The sequence below is a fragment of the Sinocyclocheilus anshuiensis genome, unplaced genomic scaffold (genome assembly GCF_001515605.1).
Source record: "Sinocyclocheilus anshuiensis isolate Anshui unplaced genomic scaffold, SAMN03320099.WGS_v1.1 scaffold658, whole genome shotgun sequence".
Lineage (NCBI taxonomy): Eukaryota > Metazoa > Chordata > Actinopteri > Cypriniformes > Cyprinidae > Sinocyclocheilus > Sinocyclocheilus anshuiensis.
The window spans coordinates 211225-233891 of record NW_015542402.1 but is presented as its reverse complement, the minus strand read 5'-3'; the positions used below and the strand labels follow the sequence as shown (position 1 = coordinate 233891).

Below are 22667 nucleotides of genomic sequence, written 5' to 3'. Positions count from 1 at the left end.
CCTGCTCTTGTGCTTCACACTCAATCTTGTTAATGAAAAACTGAGGAGAGTACGTTGGCTGCAAGACTAAGCAAAACCTGCTCAAACACAAGGCCCTTTAGGTAAATAACACCTTTTTTATACACACAAATCATACCTTATTATATGGAGTAGTAATTAAATATAGAATAGATTATATTAATTTTAAATATAAACAATTCAAATGTTTGGGGTCAGTGAGATTTTTTTGAAAAAAAATAAATTAATTATTTTATTAAGCATGAATGCATTCAATTGATCAAAATGACAGTAAAGACATTTATAATGTTGCAAAAGGTTTCTATTTAAAATGAATACTGTTCTTTTGAACTTTCTATTCATCATCAAATTTATTTAAAAAATAAGAAGAAATGTTTCTTGATTGGCAAATCAAAATATTAGAATGATTTCTGAAGAATCTTGTGACCCTGAAGACTGAAGTAAATGTAGCTGTCATCATAGGAATACATTACATTTTAAAATTAATTTAAATAGAAAGCAGTTATTTTAAATTGTAATAATATTTCGTAATATTACTGTTTTTACTGTATTTTTAATCAAATAAATGCAGCCTTGATGAGCAGAAGAGACTTCATTAAAAACTTTTAAAAATCATGTTTCCAAACTTTTGACAAGTACTCTCTCATATATATATATATATATATATATATATACATACACACACACACACCCCTAACAGTATACATATAATTTGAATAGTCTGTGTATATATGCATGTATAAAGGCCTTACCAAATAGGTGACAAAGAAAACGATTTCTCTTCAGCAGGGTTTAATGATAGTTCTGCATAAAATAAATGTCAAACAGCCTTTCATATTGACAACACGGCTCTAAAACAATTGTGTGAAATGCATCAGCAGTCACTGCATTAATAGCAGCTATGAATGATAAACAGCCATGACATACCGAGAATGGAGGAGAGATTTGGAGGCTGCTGCAGCGCTAACTCCTGCGCATGGCTGTGATCTAGAAGAGTTGAGTTTTTCACTGTGTTCATCATCCCATCTTCACCAAGTAAGGCCGTCCCCTCATCTGAGTGTCATGAGAGATACCCAAACAGTAATGTTCACTGAAAGCACTAGAACGTCAAATATTGCATCTAATGATTTGTTCCGAGACACTGACATACATTTTTGGCTGAACTAATCTTCTTTTAATCAGAGTTCTAAAACTAATTATACCATAATTGTCAGTTTTGCGAAACTCCTCGATGGATGAAAGCGTCGAGTCCGTGTTTGAAGCTGGAGAATCAACATCCAAGCAATCCAACAAGAAGCTGGAAACACCAGAGGGCATCGTGAGACCTGGTCAAGAACAGAGAACAGATCTGCATAGGTCTGTGAGGAAATATAACCACTCAAAGCATTGAACAGGGAGCTTCAAAACCAACTTGTGGAGTCCTGGCTGAAGTCCTTGGAGGCGCTGGGAGTCGACATGCCCTGCTGAGAGCAGATGAGAGTTGTTACACTACTAGACACCATATGGCTGTCTGCAGACCCAGTCTGACTCGTACAGCCTGCAGATTTTAGACTCATTCACACAAACTCCTTGTTAGAGCTCAGCAGTGATATCAGAGCGCTCGTACCTCAGCATGACCTCTCCTGCATCCTGAAATCAATGACTGGCCATTCAGACATCTTCCACCTGCCTTTATAGCTCTGGAACTGAAATTCGCAGAATAAAGAAACACATTTATCGCTTTAGTAGCAAACATGATGCTCATAACCATCTTCCACCATGCCAGTGAAGGTTTAGCTCATGAATATTAAGTAGTTCATGCTGCGTTGCATGATAACATTCCACGTGTATGCGAGATTTGAATGAGGCTGCACCCAAAATCACATTATTTCCCTACTATATAGTAAGTAAACAAAAACAATATGCGACAAAATAAATGTGTCCGAATTTACAGTATGCATTAAAACAGTAGGCAAAACATTCCCGGATGACCTATTTCTTTCAGTGAGATTGTGAAGTGTGCATGTGATGGACACTTTACTATCCCATGAGGCCACAGGAGAGGATTTGTGAATGGCAGTGAAGTGACACAACTGAGGCTGGTAGGTCACATGTAATGATAACATGGCAAATGTTGTACATCTGAATATTTTCACACACACAGATTTAATTGATTTCTTTCCCTAATTGCATTGACTGCTTTAAAATATGAGACACCAATGTTTCAGGACACAGAATAGGCCACATGCTTATTCGATAACCGTTTTATTTCCTATTTGGGTTTATGTATATGCTTTATTTTTTAAGGTTAACTTTTCTTCCCCAAGGCATTGTTAGATGCCAGGGTTTCCTGTCGTAACTATGCAAAGATTTGATTTCAAAAACAGCATCATAGCCATTAAACTATATCTTGTTATGAATTTAAATCTGTATTTAACCTCACAACGATCTCAAAGTAAAAAGCGGTGCTAAAGTCGGATTTTGTGGTGGCTGTGCTTTAAAATTAAATGTTTATCATCTTAATTCAAGTCATGAAGGATTTTGAAAGTCTGATAGTAATTAGTGTTGAGTACTACTGCAATGTTAATAAAGTGATTGGAGTAGTTACACTACTTATTACATTTTAAACAGGGTAATTTGTCATCTGTAACCTATTACATTTCCAAAGTAACCTTCCCAACACTGGCAACAACACTGTTGACTTTTAGAAAGACGATAACAAATCAGATCATTATGCAAAAACAGGAGCAGGGTTCATTGCATGAAACTGGCAGATCAAAATTGTTTGAGAAGCGCAAATATACTTAAATAAAACATGGAGTGTATATATGAGCAGTGTTGGGGAAAGTTACTTTTAAAAGTATTACAATATTGCATTACTCCACTCCAAAAAAAACTAATACTCAGATATTCTCTTGTAAATACTAGTTACTTGAAAAAAAGTAATCTGATTACGTAACTCGCGTTACTTGTAATGCGTTACCCCCAACACTGTATATGAGGACGGTAACCGTGACAGGCCGGTTTACGGTGATAGAATAGACGTAACTATGCGAGAGAGCGCAGTTTGTCCCAAGGTTTATCTACTTTTCTACTACAAACTCAAAGTATCTACGTTTTCTAAATTAAAAACAACAACATACTTTTAAGGCGTAGAATAAGTAGGCAAACTGGGACGCAGCAACAATCCTAAAGCTCACAGATTTCTCTTCATTAATATTCATGATTCATTCACCGGTGACAGGAATAACTTTGCCGTATTTGGCAGAAATCAAACCTGTCTTTGTTGCATCCATATGCTTTTAACTTAGAAAGCTGGCGACCTCGTTGAGCGCTGCGTTTAGCCCCATGCCTTTGAAAATCTAGGAGTTAAAAAATGACAAGTTATAACGTGTCGATAATTAGCGCAGAATTAGATGTGAAACGCTTCATACTGTAGGACGCAGCTCTCATTGGCGTCACGTTGCGCCCGGTGTTTTTTCCACTTGACGCTTTCCTAACAATCATACTTGAGAAACTATACTACAAGCGCACAAACCCGATCTTTAACTGTTGCGGTCGTTAAAGTGGGCGTGGTCCACACATTAATAGCTGAGCGCTCGAGGAACGTTACCAGGCAACGTTAGTATAATTGATCAGTCCTAATCACTGATCTATATATGTTACATATTATAGATCAGTGGTCCTAATACATATTAAGCCGTGAGGTAATAAAGCGCTTAGCTGCCATAAAATGATAATAGAGCTGGGAAACCTTCTTTCTTCTGTATTAGCCCATTAAATAATTATATAATATAAACTGAAATGCTTACAAATGTCATGTGAATAAATTTGCAAACCAGTAATTGAAACAAATAATTGTGCTTGAGTTACTAAACACTGGTGATGTAGCTGTGAAACACAATGTTGTCATCATATCCAGAGACCTTCAATAACTTTTGATTCTGCAGGACTGAAATATTTCAGAGCTGGAAGACTTTGGGCTCATGTAATGTCACTGCTGTTTTCATGTTTATGAATGTTTGCTCATGTAATGCAGGGATTCCCAAAACATTTTTGTCAGCCAAACCCCTTAAAATAAAATATTTACTTGAAATATCTCTGAGGAAGTTAACATATATCATAAAATATCATGCCTAATCAGCCTCACCAATTTGACTGCTTATGATGCATACTTTTGCACTGAGTATTGAACTTATTTCAGTTTTATAATTTATACACCTGATTACATTTCATGCATTTAATCAGATTTTTTTTTTTGGTGACACATGTGATGGTCAAAATTCCTGATGATTTTATTTCACCTCACTAAACTGACATTGTAATTACACTAATAGTAAACCAGTATGTACAGTACATCCAATAAATCCATTCCAATCCATTCCAATAAGTTATTTTGTCTGTATACCAAAATGAATGGTTTATTCTCATAATTCTCATCATTTGTGACTGGAATGGACACCAAATTAGTTTCCACCATTCACACAGGCTGCACAGTAGAAAAGGAAAACAAACAAACAAATAGGGCTAAACCCAAAAGCGACGACGCACCTTTTACAACCAAATACTGCTTAACAGTAACTCAACTCTACTCGGACATAGTGCAGCTCATGCCTCTGCTTCGGGAAAATGCTCAGGTTTCCTCCGTTTCAGTGCTTCTTCACTAAAATCTGGTAGTTAGAAACTTCACTTGAGAAGTTGGTCTGTGCAACAAATCTTCAATGCCAATAAACTCTCCACATAGAACGGAACAGAAAAATGTCACCCACTAAACAGCACTAAACCAGTCCATCCCACTTTATAATCCTGTCCCGCCTTCTTTTCAGGATACTGGAACTGTGGATATTAAAAAAGCAACAAAGACCAGGTTCTCGTCCTGTATCTATAACATGTTTTTTCCTGTTTGAAGAAACAAAAGAAGGGAGATTGGATCTCTGTGCATCCTGTTTTTAAACAGCAAAACAGAAAGAAACATGCCACCGACAGCAAGAGAACTGAATTGGGCAGCCTGCTTCACCAAATTTAAGTTCTTTTTTTTTTTTTTTTATCTGAACTCTGAGGCATACAAGAGGCTGGTGCAGACGCAGAAGAGGGCCGAGCGAACTTAGTTGATGTCCATTTCAGGAAGCTTGGCCTCTGTGGTTTCTGGGGCGGCTTGGCCCTTCTCTGGGATGCCCGTTTGGGCCTCTGAACCCTCCTGTCCGTTAACAGGGCCATTCTGTTCGGCTGCCGTCTCCTCCCTTGGAGGCTCCACTTTGGGCTTGGGTATGGTGACGATATGATTGCAAGCAGAATACAGCTCCTGTGTAATGATGAAGATATAGTTAGAAGATTCAGTTCTCAAGAGGACATACATGGGTCAAAACCTGCTAAGGGGACTGAAACAACAGGTTTAAAAAGTGATTTTTCACTATTATTTACAGCAGGATCTGCATTTTCATGGGTTTAAATAAAAGATTTGTGTTACAAGAGACAATAAAGACAACTTTGTGCATCAAAACCACTCCTTACCTAGTAAAAATGAACTTGATTTATAAAAGTTAACAAGTTTGCAACAGTAAATGTTACACAACGTAACATTTTTGACAAGCCAAACATGTCAGAGAAGTCATGAAGTTAGCTTCTTTCTGTAAAAAAAGTATAATGAGCTACACAAAAAGCATTTCGAACATCTCCAACGTGTTTTATAATACCCAGAAATCAAACATATTCTCAACCCTTACACACATTATCACGTCCATCATACGCATGCAAATGCGGGAGAGCGGAAAAGCAAGCTCATGCGAAGTTGCGGTGTTCCAAAGTTCAAGTTTGGTGAACTGTGATCTGCGAACTCGTATCAGATTGATACGTCATAGCATGACCTCGTAGCTGAATTAAAAGAACAGAAATTTAATTCTGCAGCACAAGTTTTTAAAAGGACTGAAGAAATTTTGCACGCTCGACGTCTAGTGTGACCGCAGCTTTAGGCTGGTTGCCGGTTGGAATGTTAGAACTAAAAACATGGACATAACACTCACAGGCATCAATCACTTCACTAAATACATGCTGCTGGCTAAGAAATAATAATTACTACCTAAAGATCCATATGTTTTCAAATCCACAAATTTGAATATCATGACATCAATGTCTGTCAAAAAATAATGTGCACAATACACAGTAGTATTTACAAGAAGCGGTCCAGCGAGTACATGCATTTCCTGGAAAAACCACACTGCCAGATGTTTTGACTACGTCATCGCCATCTTTCTGAGAAGGAGAAAATAGCGGCCCGAGCGGCTTCAACATGCTGTTGTCAGAGACCTTAATGTACGTAATACTCACGGATTTACATTATTAATACATAGTTTTTGTTTTTATGTACAAACCACACATTCTGACTATGATTATGACATTCCTAATTTGAATATTTTCAATAATTTTTCATAATTTTGGCGATAGATTAGAACTGTTAAATGAGTGATCATGAGATGAGTCCATGTAGTTGTCCAATTTGATTCTCATATGCTGACATCTCTGGAACTTGACTTTTTTTTTTTATAAAATGTAGTTTGATCAGTATCTTCTCACTATCTTCAAAGTTTTATCAAATTTGGTTTCATTTTACAATAAAACATAATACATTTTTACATGATTTGTTACATTTAAGTACCCATTAGCTGATTTTGAGCCATATGGATAACCAAAATACTAAATGAAGTTTGTACCTTTGTTTTGGCCTGAATCTCTTGAGCTTTAACCACAGGGTCCTGGCTGAGACTCTGTTTGCTCTGCAGATTCTTTTTGTTGTTCATCCAGGTCATGGTTTCATTCACCTGCTTTTCCACCTTCATCATCTCCAGCTCATCCAAATGATCATACAGCTCATCCTGAGTTTAGAGATAACAAATAATGTGATTCATCCAAATGTTTTCAACAATGTTACCCTATGAAAGAAACTAATGGGGTTTAAAAGACACTTAAAGGCAAGGTAAGGTGATTTGGTTCAAAAACATTTTTTGTTATGCTGGTTGAAAGTCTCTTCACATCCCGACAGCAATCACTAATTTAACTGGTCTAAATGTATTTATATTGTCTGTGGAAGTCATAGGACATAAAATGTTCGTCCAATCATATCTCTCAGTCCAAGGGCTACGATAGGCTGTCCCACCTGCCTGTCAGTGTATGTATTTGCAAACCTGCACGCACCGTTCATGCAGACATGACACATCATCAGCGCTTTCCATTACGCTACTGCAGAGCGAGCGAGAATCGAAGCCGTTATTAGGGATGTAACGGTATGAAAATTTCTTATCACGATTATAGTGAACAAACTTATCGCGGTTATCTGTATTATCACGGTATTGTTACAATGTGCTGGAGATGTTAAAAAAGTACCAACACATAAATCACTTCATCAAGTTTTATATTTAAAAAATCAACAAACAACAAATAAAATGACTTTTTGTTTGCATAATCACTAAAACAATAACATTACCAATGAAGTTCGGATTTTAAATGACAACTTGACTGACAACAGTTCAATAGCATGTTGAAATATCTAATGTAAATGTTCAAATAAAGCTTTGAAAAAATGTCATAAAAAGGTAAACCTCACATTTCAGCCTTTAAATAAAAGATAAAAGTCAAAATGATAATTGATTAATAAATGATTATATGTATTTTATCTAATCATAAATAATTCTAGATAACTTATCTGAATTGTTTAAATGTGTAGAATTCACATAAGCTTGTTTTTAATCAACCGGTCAAAATTTACAGCAGGGAATGCAAATTCGGTCCGTTTTTGGCCAGACAGAAACTGCATACAGGCTGAATGCAAATATAGGTCTCTGTAAATCCACTCGCTGACAGCAGGTGGCGCTTATGGAAAAACTGAATTAGAGCTGTTTCCGTAACCTCCGTGGACAAAGCAGTATTGTGATTAAGAACACTTCCTTTAGGTAATACATGGAGCGAAGATGAAAACAAAATGCCATCAAATCATTTCTGAAGACAGTCAAAACCTACATTCATATAATTAATTCAGTCATATATTAATTTGTATAATTCCCTTAGCACTCTTTTAAAACCTCCCAGCTTTTCCGCCCTGTTTTCACTCAAAACAAAACTACTCTGCATACTGTGCGCACGTGAGACTGTTACTTAAAACTGTGCTTAATGCTGGACAGTATTCATTTATCGCGAGTTGTTCAAATCGCGGTAATCTAATATGGTTTTAATGATAATTAAAAGATGAAACGGTAATACTAACCGTGGGGAATGTTATCACGATTTATCGTCAAACCGGTAATCGTTACATCCCTAGCCGTTATTATTGTAATTTTTTGCGACATGACGTAATCATCGTAAGAGAGTTGCATTCAATCCTCCACCAACACCATCTCTCATCATGTCGCTGCCTGTGTTTTAGAGGAGGCGTGGCTTTGGAGAGTGATTTGCAGGGAGGGTGAGATTTTATGCTTTCAAAGCTAGCGTGCTATTGCTAGCCTCTCCGAAATCCCTTACCCTACCTTTAATATTCAGTAATTTTATCAATTCAACTGCACTGACATATTGGATGAAAACAAAACAAGCGCTAACTTTGACACTTTGACACGGTTATTGAAATGAACTAAATCTTGAGCTGAAAAAAATGACTTGTCTTCTGTAGAGCTGCTTTACAGCTGAAGTTAAATGTTTAAATTTAACAATATTATTACTCGTATTTTACGGTTTGCTAATGTGAAGCTGCTTTGAAAAAGTCTGTATTGTATAAAACGCTATATAAATAAACGTGACTGGACTTAATGAGTGATTACCTTGGCCTTATAAGCCTCGACGACTTTCGTGTACTGATGGATTTGCCTTACAAGCTCATCCAAAGCTTTTGGCCGCTCCTCTGCCTCCGTGTATCGGTTCTGAATCGGCTCTCCCAGTTTCTAGGAGCAAACGGTTTTTTTTGTTCATTCTTTTTAAAGGGCGACGGTTTCAAATGTCAACAAATCAGTCACACATCCACACCTACCTTCAACTCCACCAGTTTATCGATGTATACTTGTTTCTGCTGGTCCTCTCCTTCTTCATACAACCAGTTTTCAGTGTCCTCCAGTTTCAAGGAGAAAGAATCTCGATCCTGAATTGAAAGACGTTGCTTAATAAAAACCATCGTTTATAAACACAGGTATCTTTATGAATGAAGGCAAATGCATGTAGACACTCACAGCCTCGCTGACAAAGTTCTCCAGCACTCCTTGCAGTTTGTCTCTCATTTCATAAACATATTCCTCCACATAGTTCTTTGCATCGTTTCTTTCTTTCTCCAGCTTATCCTGCATAATCATCTTCCCCTACAGGCAAGAAAACACAACGTCAGCAACCAACTCTAGAAGAGGCGCCTGGATTGGCAGACAGTCATTTATCAGTGTTCAAGTGTTTAAATTGTTTATTTTAGATTTTTATGATTTAATTAATTGTTCATTTTCACTTTTCAAATGCACTGTAGTTCTTACATTAAGCCCAGTTCAGGAAACACTGGTGTAATGTAATGTTTAATGCATTTTATGATGTTGATATAAAAAATTGGAATATATTTTCTTTCTCTTTGCTTTTTTATTTCAATATGTTACATTTAATGGTAAATTAGATAAAAAGTAATCTGTAATAATAACCTAAAATGAGTAACCTTGATTAAGTTACTAACTACAGTTTTCATCATGTAATCTGTAATCAGTAACAAACTACAATTTGTAAGTAATCTACCCAGCACTGATTAAGTCATTTTTATATTCCAGTAAGCTTTATCAAGCAATATGAAGAAGAAAAAAGAAAAGAAAGTTGCTTGGTTTTAAAAGTGACTTTTGTGTGAGTGGTGTTTCATGCACATGCAAAAGGGAACAAATCCTTCAGTGTTTCTCCTAAAGCTGCACGATTAATCGTCAAACGTCTGCAATCTTGAATAAAACCCCCACGTGATCTTATTTCTAAATGTCAAATGTTTAATAGACACAGGCAAATCGTTGTCAAAGTCATGCCGAAACATTCAAATCTGCGTTTGCGCTGCCGAAACAGCTTCACAAACAGCTTCTTTTCAACCACACAGTCACAACCACACAGATATTAATCACAGAAGTACTGGGATAAAGGTTTATAGTTTGGATATAAACACTGATGTGTACTGTAGCAATCCAAATGGAGCAAATCACCTTTTAAAAAGTATTTAGCTCTTCAAATAACGTTTGTGTTGATTGACACTAGGTGGCGACAATTGACTGTCATAAAAAATAATTTGTCATTGATTCATTCATTTTAAAGATTCGTTCAAAAACACAGATTCATCCAGTATTGAAACAAGTGAAGTATTTATGAGTGAATCATTGAATCATTCATTCAAACCAATTTTTCTTAATTAATTCAAATTAAAAATTTTAATAGACTGCAGCAATTACAGCCTCTAGTAAATTACATGTTATTTTACTTTAGTTCAGAATCGTGGGAGAATCATGATCTCTTTTTGAAACAAATCGTGCAGCTCTAGCTTCTCCTACAGAACGCTAATCAGAGAAACTGATCGCTGTGGTGTGGTTCGAGTGCTTTGTGCATTGTGCCGTACCTCATTCTCCACGAACAGATTGAGTGCTTCACCGGCCAGCTGCCAGTTCAGGCTGTTCTCGATGGGAAGATCCACCGTCTTTGTTTTCACTTTGGCTTTCTTGGCTTGTGGAGGCTGTTCATTCTTCTTCTCCTCCTGTTTGTTGTCTTCTGTTGAAGTCTAAAAGTCATTATAGTTAGTTAATTTCCCATTTTTCATTGCAAACATTAAGTGTTGTAGAGCAGTGGTGGGTTGTGGGTTTCAAAGGGGAAAAAAAGGCTCCCATATCTTTGTTAACTTTGTTTTACCATTAAACAGGCGAAGTGATGCAGTAATCCAACGCATTATGTCCGTTTAATCAATCGCATGACTCTTCCTGTACTGTGTATTTTGGTCAAATCAACATTTATTTGTTTCTCCCAAAGTTTTCCTCTCCACCATAACCGGAGTTATTTCTCTTGCCACAGATCTCCAGTTCACCACTGCCACTTAAATTTTCTGTAAAGCTGCTTTGAAACAATGTGTATTGTGAAAAACACCATTGAAACTATGCAATGTTCAAAGACTGTCCAGACTACAAAGCACAAAAATCACAACAATGCATTTCCTGCAGTGAATAACTGGCTGTCGAGAGTCTGAAACCAACAAATTGCAAGATACAGTTATGAACCAAAATTGCTAATTTTTCCTACCAGTGTCATTCGAATCATTTTGTATGAAATCGGGCCAAAGCAGTTCACTTTTGGTACCGTGTTGGGTTGCCAATGCAAAATGTGGGTTTTCTCATACGCCTGGTATAACATTCATGTGAGGGCGCATATAAGCTGAACAATGCCATTTAAAAATTAAATTTTTGATTTTATGTCCCTTTTTTCTTCCTCCGTTTCTTTTACATTATTTAGATATTTCATATGACAATAAAATACAAATAATAAAAGCATCAGTCTGTCAGAAGGAATGAACTGTTTTTACATGCACAACAGGCAGGCTGCAATTGGAAATGCATGCTTTGTATTTGTTGAAATGCTGTATATTTGGTGTTGGTGTGCAAGTGTAGTTCACATACCTCCATGTCTTCAGTGTCTGATTTCTTATCAGCATGTTCTTTCTGATCATCTCCTTGAGCCTTCTGTACTTCCTGATCCACTTGCATCTTGTTCTTTAAGGAGCAAATACAATGAACGTTCACAGGGTCTTGTAAATGACTATGGCCACAAACACACTCGAGCTTTAGGAGTCATTTTGAATGGTCTTATAAACTTTTGTTTTTGCATCTCACAAGTGTAAATGTACGGAAGATTATTTCCACCACAGAATGAAAAATAAATTAATAATAATAGCAACCGCGACTTTTTAGGCTCACAATTCTGACCTTTCCTCCCCCTACCCCTTCACACTTCTGAATTCAGAGGAAAAAAAAGTCAGAATTTTGAGTTTAGAACTTGCAACTGCAAGATACAAATTTGCAATTTTGAGAAATCTAAATTGTGAGAAAATTGCAAAGACCTTTTTTTAAATATTTTTATTCTGTAGCAGAAATAAGCTTCCATATAAGCTTCAGCTATGGTTATAAATCTCAACAGTATTCATTTCAGGAGAGACTCCTGTATTCTGTACACACGCAGAACGACAGTAAGGGGATTCCCTTCCACATTTCAATTTTTTACTAATGCTCACAAAACAAGTAAAGTCTAATTTTTAGAGCTAATGCTTTAGAGCTAACTGCTCTGCGCCAAGTGGATCCCCTGATGTGATGGGATAGACAAAACCATTAGAAATGCCATCAGCAGTGATGACTTTACCTCATCTTCTTTGGCTGGAGTGTCCATCTCCATGGGTTCCTCTCCCTCAGCAGACTTCACAACCTCCACCAGGGAGGCGCTGGACACACTGAAGACCCCGTGCACATTCACACGCACCTTCACCTTCACCTTCGAGCTCTCGCCTGACGGCTGAGGCACCACCTTCTGGATGGTAAACTGGCCTGCGGGGCAGGCAAAAATGAGTCAATAGGGTTGCACAATTAATCATAATCATGATTTATGGTTCTCTCGATTAAGCATAATTGTCCGTGAAGCTAGCTCGCTGATTGAATCCTGAAAACATTGTTTTTTATTTGACATTTACATTATCTTGCATTGATAAGCCTCCACAAGCTTTCTTGCTTGGGGTTGCCAGATATCAAGAGATTAAACTCCCAATAATGTATGCAAACTCTTAGATGGACTTTTTCAGCCCATCTTCACAACCTGGCAGCACAATCATCTTGAGCACACACACTCTCTGCACTACAAAAAATGCGCTGATGATCTGAAAACATTGACAAACAAGTATGTTGGAGTTTAGCAATCTCCATTGCGATTCCTTCACAGGGCCGCTTGTGCAGTTTGCTGCAAATAAACCTGTGAGCAAACCTTCTCAGTGATGAACTGTATTAAAGCCAAACATGAATCTCAACTATATTGTTTGCGACTGTGGTTGCTGAATCAATGCACTTACACTCTGTGCTACATTACAAAGTCTTTAATGGAAAATCATTAAACGATAAAAAAAAAAACATTTGCAAATTAATTTTTTTTTTTACAAATGCACGTACTGTAAAATAAAATGCAACCCGTTTGTTTGTTATTTTCACACTTTATTAGAGTAAAACGATCGGCTTCTGAATATGATTTTTTTTGGTTTGTTTTGTGTGGACTAGTGTAATGTACTAAATGAAGCAGTACTGTGCAGAGCATTCCCAACATACCTATGGTAGGATCCGGATATGGCAACTCTTTGGGATTGTTGTAGTAGGCCTCTAAAGAGAAAGGCTCCCTCCGGTAGAAAGTTAACACTTTAGAGAAGGGGGCGGCATGGTTCTTCGGGAAAACTTCGCAATCACTGCAGTGCAAGACAGCATGCGACTATTAAAACAGTGAACTAAGAGTTAATCACGACACACACAGAACCAAGAACGCACCTGACGCCTTCATCAGCTGCTGAGGTCCACTTCAGAGAGATGGGGTAGGGAACCACTTCTGTGATGGAAAACTCGCGCACTTTGAAGGCAGGCGACAGGATTGCACACTGAGGAACAATAAACATTAGTTTGCAACACTAGGAAACACTGTAGGCAGTTATTATGAGAAACAGCAGAAAAATGAACTCTGGTGTTGTACTGGTGGTACAAACCATCACAGGAAGTTATTTTCACAATTCTGTGGTTACAAGATTATTTAATCTGATAATTATACATTTAAAATTATATAATATACATTATATATGATTTAGAATGAGTAGCCTGGTAGGGTTGCACAGCCAGGTCTTAAATTGGAACGTAAATTTCACACTTAAGGCTTAGTAACTACTAGCTCGTTTGTAACTCTGTACTTCGTTTGGTTGCACCATTTGCTCTTAAGGCAGAATGTAATTAGTTGGTCGTAAGCTCTCCGTAAAGTAACGTGCAGTCACATAATGATCCAATAGCACGCTTCAGATCTATGAGCAGAATTGACTATTTCAGTTTATCCTGTCCTGTTCTCCGTGTACGGTGTTTAACAGTCGGTCTGTGAGAACTGACCGTAGACAGGAGAGCTGTGCTGTCGCTGGACACCAGTGATGGAAAAACTTTAAATCAGTGCACACTTACCAGATTACTGAGTGCACTGTTAGTTACAGCGCTTACTTCCTTTTTATTCATATTGCTACCAATTTCATTATTTGTGGCGGGGGAAAAAAAAATCATAGAATCACTTTATACCATGGTCTGTTTGAATACTGGATTCTGACTGGCTGGCAGGTATACATTAAAACTGTTTAATGCACAGGTAGTTCCAAGTCAGTTTAATCACCGTTCTATATTAATGCACTGCTTTCACTGATACACACACACACAGAAACATTTGTGTGTACAGAAACTTGTCAACGCTGCTCCGCGACTTATTACATTTCTCAGCACCAAGGAGGTAAAATCGTTGTTTTTGAAGTAACTAAACTTCATTGTTTATAGAGAGAGACGCACAGATGCAGGTAATTCACACACACAACTTTCATCTCTCTTTCTCGATCGATAATTAATTCAAATAAAAGCTATAATTTATTCATTCAAATAAATGCGATCTTACCGCACTATTTCATCTGTCTGATTTAAAGCGGGCAGAATATTAAGCCGTAACTGACGAAAATAACCGTCATTTTTACCGTTCCGGTCAAATATTGCGCTGCAAACATCATTAACCGCTTTAACTTGTCAGTGCTGGCAAATGTCCATGGTATAAGCAGGATAATGCACGACTAGCGGTGCATTAAATGAATTTGATGCACTGCTTCATGTCGGGTGGTTCATTGCCTCCACGCCGTGCATTAAATTAGTAAATTATAGCGGTGGCTTATCCCTTAATTATTTTACAGATTTTTTTATTTTTTTTTAATCAACTGAATTTGTATTCATTTTTTTATTATATAATTCAGTAAAAGTTATGTAAAACAAATAGAAATTAAATTGCAGCAATTGCTATGCATGTGTGTTTACTATCTTTCAATTAAATAGTGTTATATATATCGAGTTTATATCAGCCATGTGCCACTCTGCACTCTAAGATATCGGCATCGGCCATCAAAAAGTCCATGACCGAGAACTAACTTGCAGTGCACATCCTCTGGCCACAGCCTCGTCCGCATTCAACGTCGTACTCAGTTCCTTTCCGAAAAATTTGCTGATTCTGTCTTTGATGGCTGGAGTCCTGGAGGCGCCACCCATGATCTCCACTGCATAGATGTCCTCTTTCTTCAGTCCTGGTTATAGGAGGGGGGAAAAAAACACTACAGTTGCATCACTGCTTGACAGGAAAGTCACGCTGCTAAATGCAAAAGCGCTTGTACTCACTGGTCTGTTCCATGATGCTGCGCAGCGGAGCCTCCACCTTGGCTAGCAGCTCTGCACAGAACTCCTCAAACTTGCCTCTGGAACAAGAGAGTCATCAAGATATTATTAGACGTGGTATTTTAACGAATTAACCCGCTGACATCATAATGCACAAACATTTCCCCATCACAGCTCAGTGCCTGACATCAAGCGCCCAGTTTAGCTGTTGGCATGCGGTTGCCTGTGGTTACTAACCTGTTGAGCGTGCCTGAGACGTCGATGTCATTCATGAAGCATTCAATGTTGAGCGGCAAGTCCGAGGAGTTGGCGCTCATGAGTTTCTTCAGTTTCTCGCACTCCTGGTAGAGCCGCACCAGAGCGCGGGGCTTCGATCGCACGTCCAGCTTGTACTTCTGTGCAAATTCCTCACAGAAGTACTTGACCAGCACTTCATCGAAGTCTTTACCACCCAGCTCAGGGTCAAACGCAGAACCCAAGACCTATGTTTATCAGTCAACAGAAGCATTGAGGGTCAAACTGTTGCTACCAATTAGACTGTGCAAAACTATGCATTTTAAAAACGTTTTCTTAAAGGTCCCATGACATGCTGCTTTTTGGATGTTTTTATATAGGCCTAAGTGGTCCATAGTACTGTATCTGAAGTCTCTTTCCCGAAATTCAGCCTTGGTGCAGAATTTCAGCCACTACGAGCCAGTCCCACAATGAGCTTTCCTTAGGACGTGCCATTTCTGTGTCTGTAGCTTTAAATGCTAATGAGGAGGAGAGAGGCGGGGCAACTGCCATGCTTCGCTCGTTTGCAAGCCATGATGTCTCTCGAGGAAAAAAAAATATTGCGCTCGCCTCGCACGGTAGTAGCTCATTTTCTCATGGGCGGGCAAAATTCTCTGGGCGAGCAACGCAGAGAAAGGGGAGGTAACCTTTCCCCGTATGACGACATAAAGGGAAGATTCCAGATTGGGCCATCTGAGCTTTCATTTTCTCAAAGGCAAAGCAGGATACCCAGGGCTCGGTTTACACCTATCGCCATTTCTAGCCACTGGGGGACCATAGGCAGGCTAGGGGAACTCATATTAATGTTAAAAAACCTCATAAAGTGAAATTTTCATGCCATGGGACCTTTAAGAGTCATTCATACAGTATATGCATGCTCAAAAATAGAACAGAAAGTGGGTGTTTAACCGACATGACATAAAAGCAAAACTCATGGCACTAGACAAAAGACATGCATGTGTACATTGGCCAACAATCTGGAGTCCAATATTACTTAAGTAATTTACTTATTATTTATGTTGAAGTTGTTACAAAATCAGTGCTTTAACCCTTGGGTTTTCCTAATTTAGTTCACTTGTGATCCTCAGCAGTCAAAAGAGACTGAACACAATAAGTGACTTTTTTTTCCTTATGAAATTAATGAACTATATTTTGTCTCAATAATATTTATCATTTAATATTTTAAGGGAATTTCATGATGCTAGACAAGTAAATTAAGCAAAATTTGTCAACATAATAAAGATATTAGAAAATATATATATATTATTTTCAATTAATACAGTGTTTAACAAGTCAAACATAATACGGTCAAGATGGCCGAGATACCCGTGCAGTCCAATATTTAAACACATGCGATATGTTAAATACAGACACTTCAATGTATTTACAGAATCATGTTTCACTGAATAGGTTACTTATTGTACTGTGATAAAGCCCAGATCTGTAAGCATTAGCAGAACTAAAGGTGCTGGAATAAACGTGAAATGCATGTCAAACGCTGTCATCAAACGTGAAACAGCTGTGTCGTCATCAGAGCTCAAACTCTTCTCATAGTAATTACGTGTCACAGCTATTCTCTGAAATGTTTTTCTCTACATTTATAAAAGCACATAGAAAATTAAATTATAGCTGATCTCACTAATCAGATTTAAGCTTGACCCACCTCTAATATAATAATAATAATAATAATAATAATAATAATAATGTGTGGTTGAGCATTCCAATCTAAATTCATGTTGTTGTAGTATCATGTACAGTGGTGTGAAAAAGTGTTGGCCCCCTTCCTGATTTGTTTGATGATCTGAAACATTAAAGTGTGACAAACATGCAAAAAAATAAGAAATCAGGAAGGGGGCCAACACATTTTCACACCACTGTATATGCTATTATAGTTAGTTAATATTTTAAGCTTTTATTTTTATACTTACTGTTTTTTGTTTTTTTTTAATGTTAGAACAATTTTTAGTAATTTTGTTAAGTGCTTTTGTAATTTTTATTAGCTTTTGTTTATTTTAAATTACTATTCAGGTTTAATGTCACTTTTAAAGGTTTAATTTCACTTTTAGTTTCGGTTTAGCTTTAGTTTTAGTTTTTGTTGTTTTTTTTCTTTCCAGTTAGTAATTTTAGTGCTTCAACTTAAAGTATACATTTTTTCTTATAAATTCAGTTTAGGCAACTAACTGAAATGAGTTTTTCATCTAATCATTTTATTTGATGTTTTAATAGTTTTAGATTTAGTTAACAATAATAACCTAACCCTGCCCTGAATATTAACATGCTGTGACGGTTAAGAACGACCACCATAGAAAGTATGTGGAGAAAAAGCCTCACCTTCAACTTGCCCTTGTTAAAGGCACACACAGAGACCTGATAACCAGCGTGGCCAACATCCACAAACACCACAGTCCTGGGCTTTTCCTCAGGAGCAGGCAGGTCCTGTTTGTAGATCCCATACGCCAGCGCAACTACAATTACAGTTAACACATTAAACTCTTAAAACTAGAAGTAGAGTTAGAGTCATATGGAAACACTTTTATTTGCTTGTATTTTTAACGCTTTGGGGGCCTGACGCAGTTCAATACATTTCTGTTTTGTTGGAAAAGGAATAGCTCAAATATTCAGCATAACTTTTTCCTTTGTGTTTCACAGAACTAATATAGGTCTGGCATGACAATGACAGAGGTTTCATTTTTGGGTGAACTAAATGCATCTGAAGTATTTTACCTGCTGTAGTGTCATTCATGAGTCTGAGACAGTTAAGGCCTGCGATCTGTGCAGCATCCATGACTGATCTTCTCTCGGCATCAGTAAAGAAGCTGGGAACCTATGCAAGAGCATGAAAAAAACAAAAAGAAACACTAACTACTCAAATTCATTACATAGTAACTACAACACCTAAGCGGCATCAGTAAAGAAGCTGGGAACCTATGCAAGAGCATGAAAAAAACAAAAAGAAACACTAACTACTCAAATTCATTACATAGTAACTACTAAAATAAAAACATGCATAATGCAATATTCTGAAAATTACATCATTGATGTTTCTGGGACTGACAATGGAGCAGAACAAACAGCAAGAGAATCAGAAGAAGTGAGAAATGCTCAACTCAAAATCAAATCAGAGGCAAAAAACGTTGATGTGAGGTGAAGGCAAATGTATTCAAAGCAGAATACATTTTAATTTTACATAAAATCATAATGTTAATATATATAATATCTTAATAGCTTCACACCATACAGTCACATTTAGCAAATTAAAGTTAGACAATAATAGAATTTACATTTTGTGATGATACAAGCAATCAAGCGTTGAGATTTGCAACATAGTATGTATCGCCTTATGTGAATATACTTTATGTATGCAGATAAAATTAGACACAGACACACAAAAGTGTACTGTGTCCACGCAGGTTAAGTATGATGTACTATATGTATCTAACTTTTAATATATGGGCAATAATAAAGTTTATATTTCTGACAATAAAACAATCAAGCAGCTGAGAAGAGTTTCAAAATCTGCCATTAGTACTGGAGTTTGACTCGGTTTGCACGCTTTCATTGTGGTTAGGTTAACAAAAGTGTATTTAACACACACACACCATGTGATTACTTTTAGTATTCGGAATTTAAATCTGCCTTTTCCCAAGTGCCATCTATATGATGTTATTGACGGCCTCATATATCACAGCTCTTACAGAAGATGACCACACCACTCTTTGCATTTAGCAGTTCTAGAGAAGAATATTTTAAGTATACTTAGAAAGACAGAAGAGGCGTACAGAGATGACGCAGTCTGCCACGGGTTTCTTGAGCGCAGCTTCAGCGGTCTCCTTCAGTTTGGTCAGCAGCATGGCAGTGACCTGCTCAATGCTGAACACCTTCTCCTCCTCCATATACATGACCTGTGGAGACAGACAGCATAAAGCACTGTGAAATAGCCACAACTGAACAGAGCAGCTGTTACAACATACACGTGACTATCTGGCATGATCTCTGCTGTTTAATTAGTCTTACCTTAATACCAGTGGTTCCAGTTGGCATCTGAGCGAGATCAAAGACCAGGCTGGACTTTGCCGCCTGAACATACGGGTCACTAAACGCCCTGCCATGGAATCGCTTAAAACCCTGCACAGTGTTCTTGCAGTTTGTGACCACCTTGTTATGAGAGCAGAAATTACCATTACAACTTCTCCCCATCCATGCAATATGTTTTCTTATTTATTTAAAATAAATAAACATCTACCTGGCTTTTGGCGGCTGCCCCTATCGATCGATTACGAGGACCGAATGACACGAATGACCTGAAAAGAGCACATCATCACACATCAATTTAAAATGATTAATCGTTCTATCAATGAATATCAATTAATCAATGAATAAATCATTGTTTTTGAAACTTTAACTTCATGCTCCTTAAAAGAATAGCTTTTAAATTGCTGAAAATTTAAAGGCCATCCAAGATGTAGGTGAGTTTGTTTCTTCATCAGTTTTGGAGAAATGAAAAGCTGCGTGTTTGTAAGAAACAAATCCATCATTAAGGCATTTTTTACTTTTTTTTAACCAAATACCAAAAGTCCATTATCCATGATATCGCTAGTGAAAAAAAGACATCAAAATCCCATATATTTGTTTAGAGCTGTTTTGGCTTGTAAACGGTGCTTGATCTGTGCAGATTTATCTCCTGATTCAAACTACTTTTTCACTGGAGGAAGTGTTATTATGGATTATGGACTTATATTTTAGCTGGAAACAATGATTCAAAGTTAAAAATGTCTTGATTAATTAGTTTCTTACAAACATGCAGCGTTCGGTTTCTCGAGACATTAATTGCTGGACTGGAGTGGTGTGGATTATTGTGATGTTTTTATCAGCTGTTTGGACTCTCATTCTGATGGCACCCATTCACTGCAGAGCATCCATTGGTGAGCAAGTGATGCAATGCTACATTTCTCCAAATCTGATGAAGAAATCATCTCATCTACTCATCTACATCTTGAATGGCCTGAGCATGAGGACATTTTCAGAACATTTATTGGATGAACTATTCCTTTAAAGGCACAATATGTAAGATTTTTTTATTAAAATATCAAAAAACCACTGTGTTATATATTTTGCTGACTTGTGTACTTACATTATCCCAAATGTTTCGAACAATGTTTAAATCCAGAGAAATAAGCAATTTTAACTAGTGACACAAACTGTGTCCATTGTGTCATCGTGTCGCCTGCTAATGACGTCAAAACCCCTCGATTTCCGGTTTTGTTTTGTAGAAAACATGGAAACTTAAACAGTGCTGCTTACTTCCGCTGATTTCTGGAAGGAGCGGAAGCGGTCGACTGTGGCATAATAAAAGCTCCGCTGCTTTCAAGCCATTTGTCGCGCTTGTTTCGCTTCGACGGCTTTCAGCCTCACCCTGCTTCATTCTACTACGTTAATAAATCATTAGCTCATCCATGAACATGATTTCTGCCCGAGTCCCGTCGGATTGCATCGGCTGTTGAGATGAAGACCACAACTCCCATGATTCCACACTCAGTCACAGCATCATCAAACTACACCTTTGTCTATTTGTTTATTTTGAATATGCGCCCTCCAGTGGCGAAAATAACATATTGTGCCTTTAACTAGTAGCCTAATCTTTCATTAGTGGTATATCATTGTTATAAACCAAGCACATTTTAAACACATTTAACCATTTTAACATAGTTACAACTTAAAGCATGATTTAATACACAACATCACTATTTATTAAGATTTTCTCTTTGAAGTAAAGACACCCCAATTCCAAAAAGTAATTTTATAACTATCAGAGGTGATCAAATTCAAGTTAATAAAAATGCCTGAGATTTGTGTGGTTGTTCTTTTTTTTTTAGATTGATAAACTTGTCTGTTTGACTGTTAAACAGAGGTTCTGTTCTGTCTTTGAGGGCTCATTTACAGCAGGAAAGCATCAACTACAGTGTAGCAGCCTAACATAAATCACACCGACTTCTCTTAGATCAGCTTGCCATTAATTCCTATTATCTCTAGACATTTCCTTGGTACATCAGAAACTATTATTTAACACTAGTTACGATGACAAAGTCATGTAAATGCTAAAACGATATATTCTACATAATAATAATAAGAAATGCATAAGGAATAGCTGTCTGTCGGTTTCAAAGCGGCCTTATTAAAATGTGCTAGAATGTTCCTGCGGCGCCCGTGTGACGTCACATCAGCTGCAAGAGCCACGCTGTAGCACGAGGCTAACCGTTAACCGCTCTCTCATCACAATGAAAAACTGCTGCCATGCTTATAGGCAATATTAATCCGATACCATAGCAAGGGGAGTATGTGTTAACCAGTTAGACGCTATTCAGATCAAATCGAACGACATAATAAAAGAAAACATGCTTTTTTCACGGTCCACGCCTCTTAATTTTGATGTCACCGCGTGAATGGATTGTGACAGGTCAGTTTTACAACAGAGAGAAACACATTCAGTATTTAAAAAGAGGCAGTATAACGCAGAATGGAAGAAGTTTGACTTACGGTGTACATCGGTCGCTGTATTCGTTCGCTACGGTCTCTATTCCTCCGGCCCGAGCCACAGCAACATAACAGCTCTGGAAGCCCACATCAAATCCCACCACTGACATCTTCCCTGGAAATCACAACTAACGTACGGCTAAAATACTGGATACTAGCGAGAAGTGTCCTTTTAAAAATATATATAACAGTCACGGAGGCGCGTAGCTAAGCTTGTTATTCCTAAAAGTCGTGTTTAGCGCGATTTCATAGTTCTCGAATGTCCGTTGACTAAGTTGATGCAGACCGGCTGACTGCTACATGAAAGGGTAAAGCTGCCGGAGTTCACGTCAACCGTTTTATCGCGAGAGTTCGGGAGTTCTAGATAGCGCTGGAGCTTTCCGTGAGTGACGTAACCACGACAAATCCAGCCAATCAAGCGCGAGTGTACGT

At 37.5% G+C, this 22667-nt stretch overlaps 2 protein-coding genes across 3 annotated transcripts in view; both read right to left on the bottom strand.

Moving 5' to 3' along the window:
• The window catches only part of LOC107692945 (uncharacterized), a 6403-nt gene extending 2412 nt beyond the window's left edge, over window positions 1-3991 (bottom strand). Inside the window, exons 1-7 of one of the 2 annotated variants that reach the window (XM_016492154.1) lie at window positions 3432-3991; window positions 3275-3359; window positions 1625-1703; window positions 1430-1478; window positions 1221-1343; window positions 946-1071; window positions 771-822 (exon numbers count right to left, since the gene is read on the bottom strand). In XM_016492154.1, the coding sequence (XP_016347640.1) occupies window positions 771-822; window positions 946-1071; window positions 1221-1343; window positions 1430-1478; window positions 1625-1703; window positions 3275-3359; window positions 3432-3504 (587 nt within the window). In that variant the 5' untranslated portion in view covers window positions 3505-3991. Of the gene's footprint in view, window positions 1-770; window positions 823-945; window positions 1072-1220; window positions 1344-1429; window positions 1482-1624; window positions 1704-3274; window positions 3360-3431 lie in introns of both variants that reach the window. The other variant, XM_016492153.1, reaches the window with a different exon arrangement.
• A 1008-nt stretch (window positions 3992-4999) lies between these two features.
• LOC107692964 (heat shock 70 kDa protein 4-like) lies at window positions 5000-22570 on the bottom strand. Its single transcript, XM_016492177.1, has 19 exons — window positions 22239-22570; window positions 19948-20005; window positions 19719-19859; window positions 19484-19606; window positions 18429-18528; window positions 18036-18169; window positions 15669-15913; window positions 15435-15511; window positions 15192-15343; window positions 13530-13636; window positions 13317-13450; window positions 12370-12551; window positions 11634-11726; window positions 10589-10747; window positions 9201-9326; window positions 9005-9112; window positions 8799-8918; window positions 6705-6866; window positions 5000-5299 (listed from the first exon to the last, which is right to left on the bottom strand). Exons 1-19 carry the CDS (start codon window positions 22343-22345, stop codon window positions 5102-5104), a joined length of 2526 nt encoding a protein of 841 aa, XP_016347663.1. The 5' UTR covers window positions 22346-22570; the 3' UTR covers window positions 5000-5101.
• Between the last annotated feature and the right edge of the window lie 97 nt (window positions 22571-22667).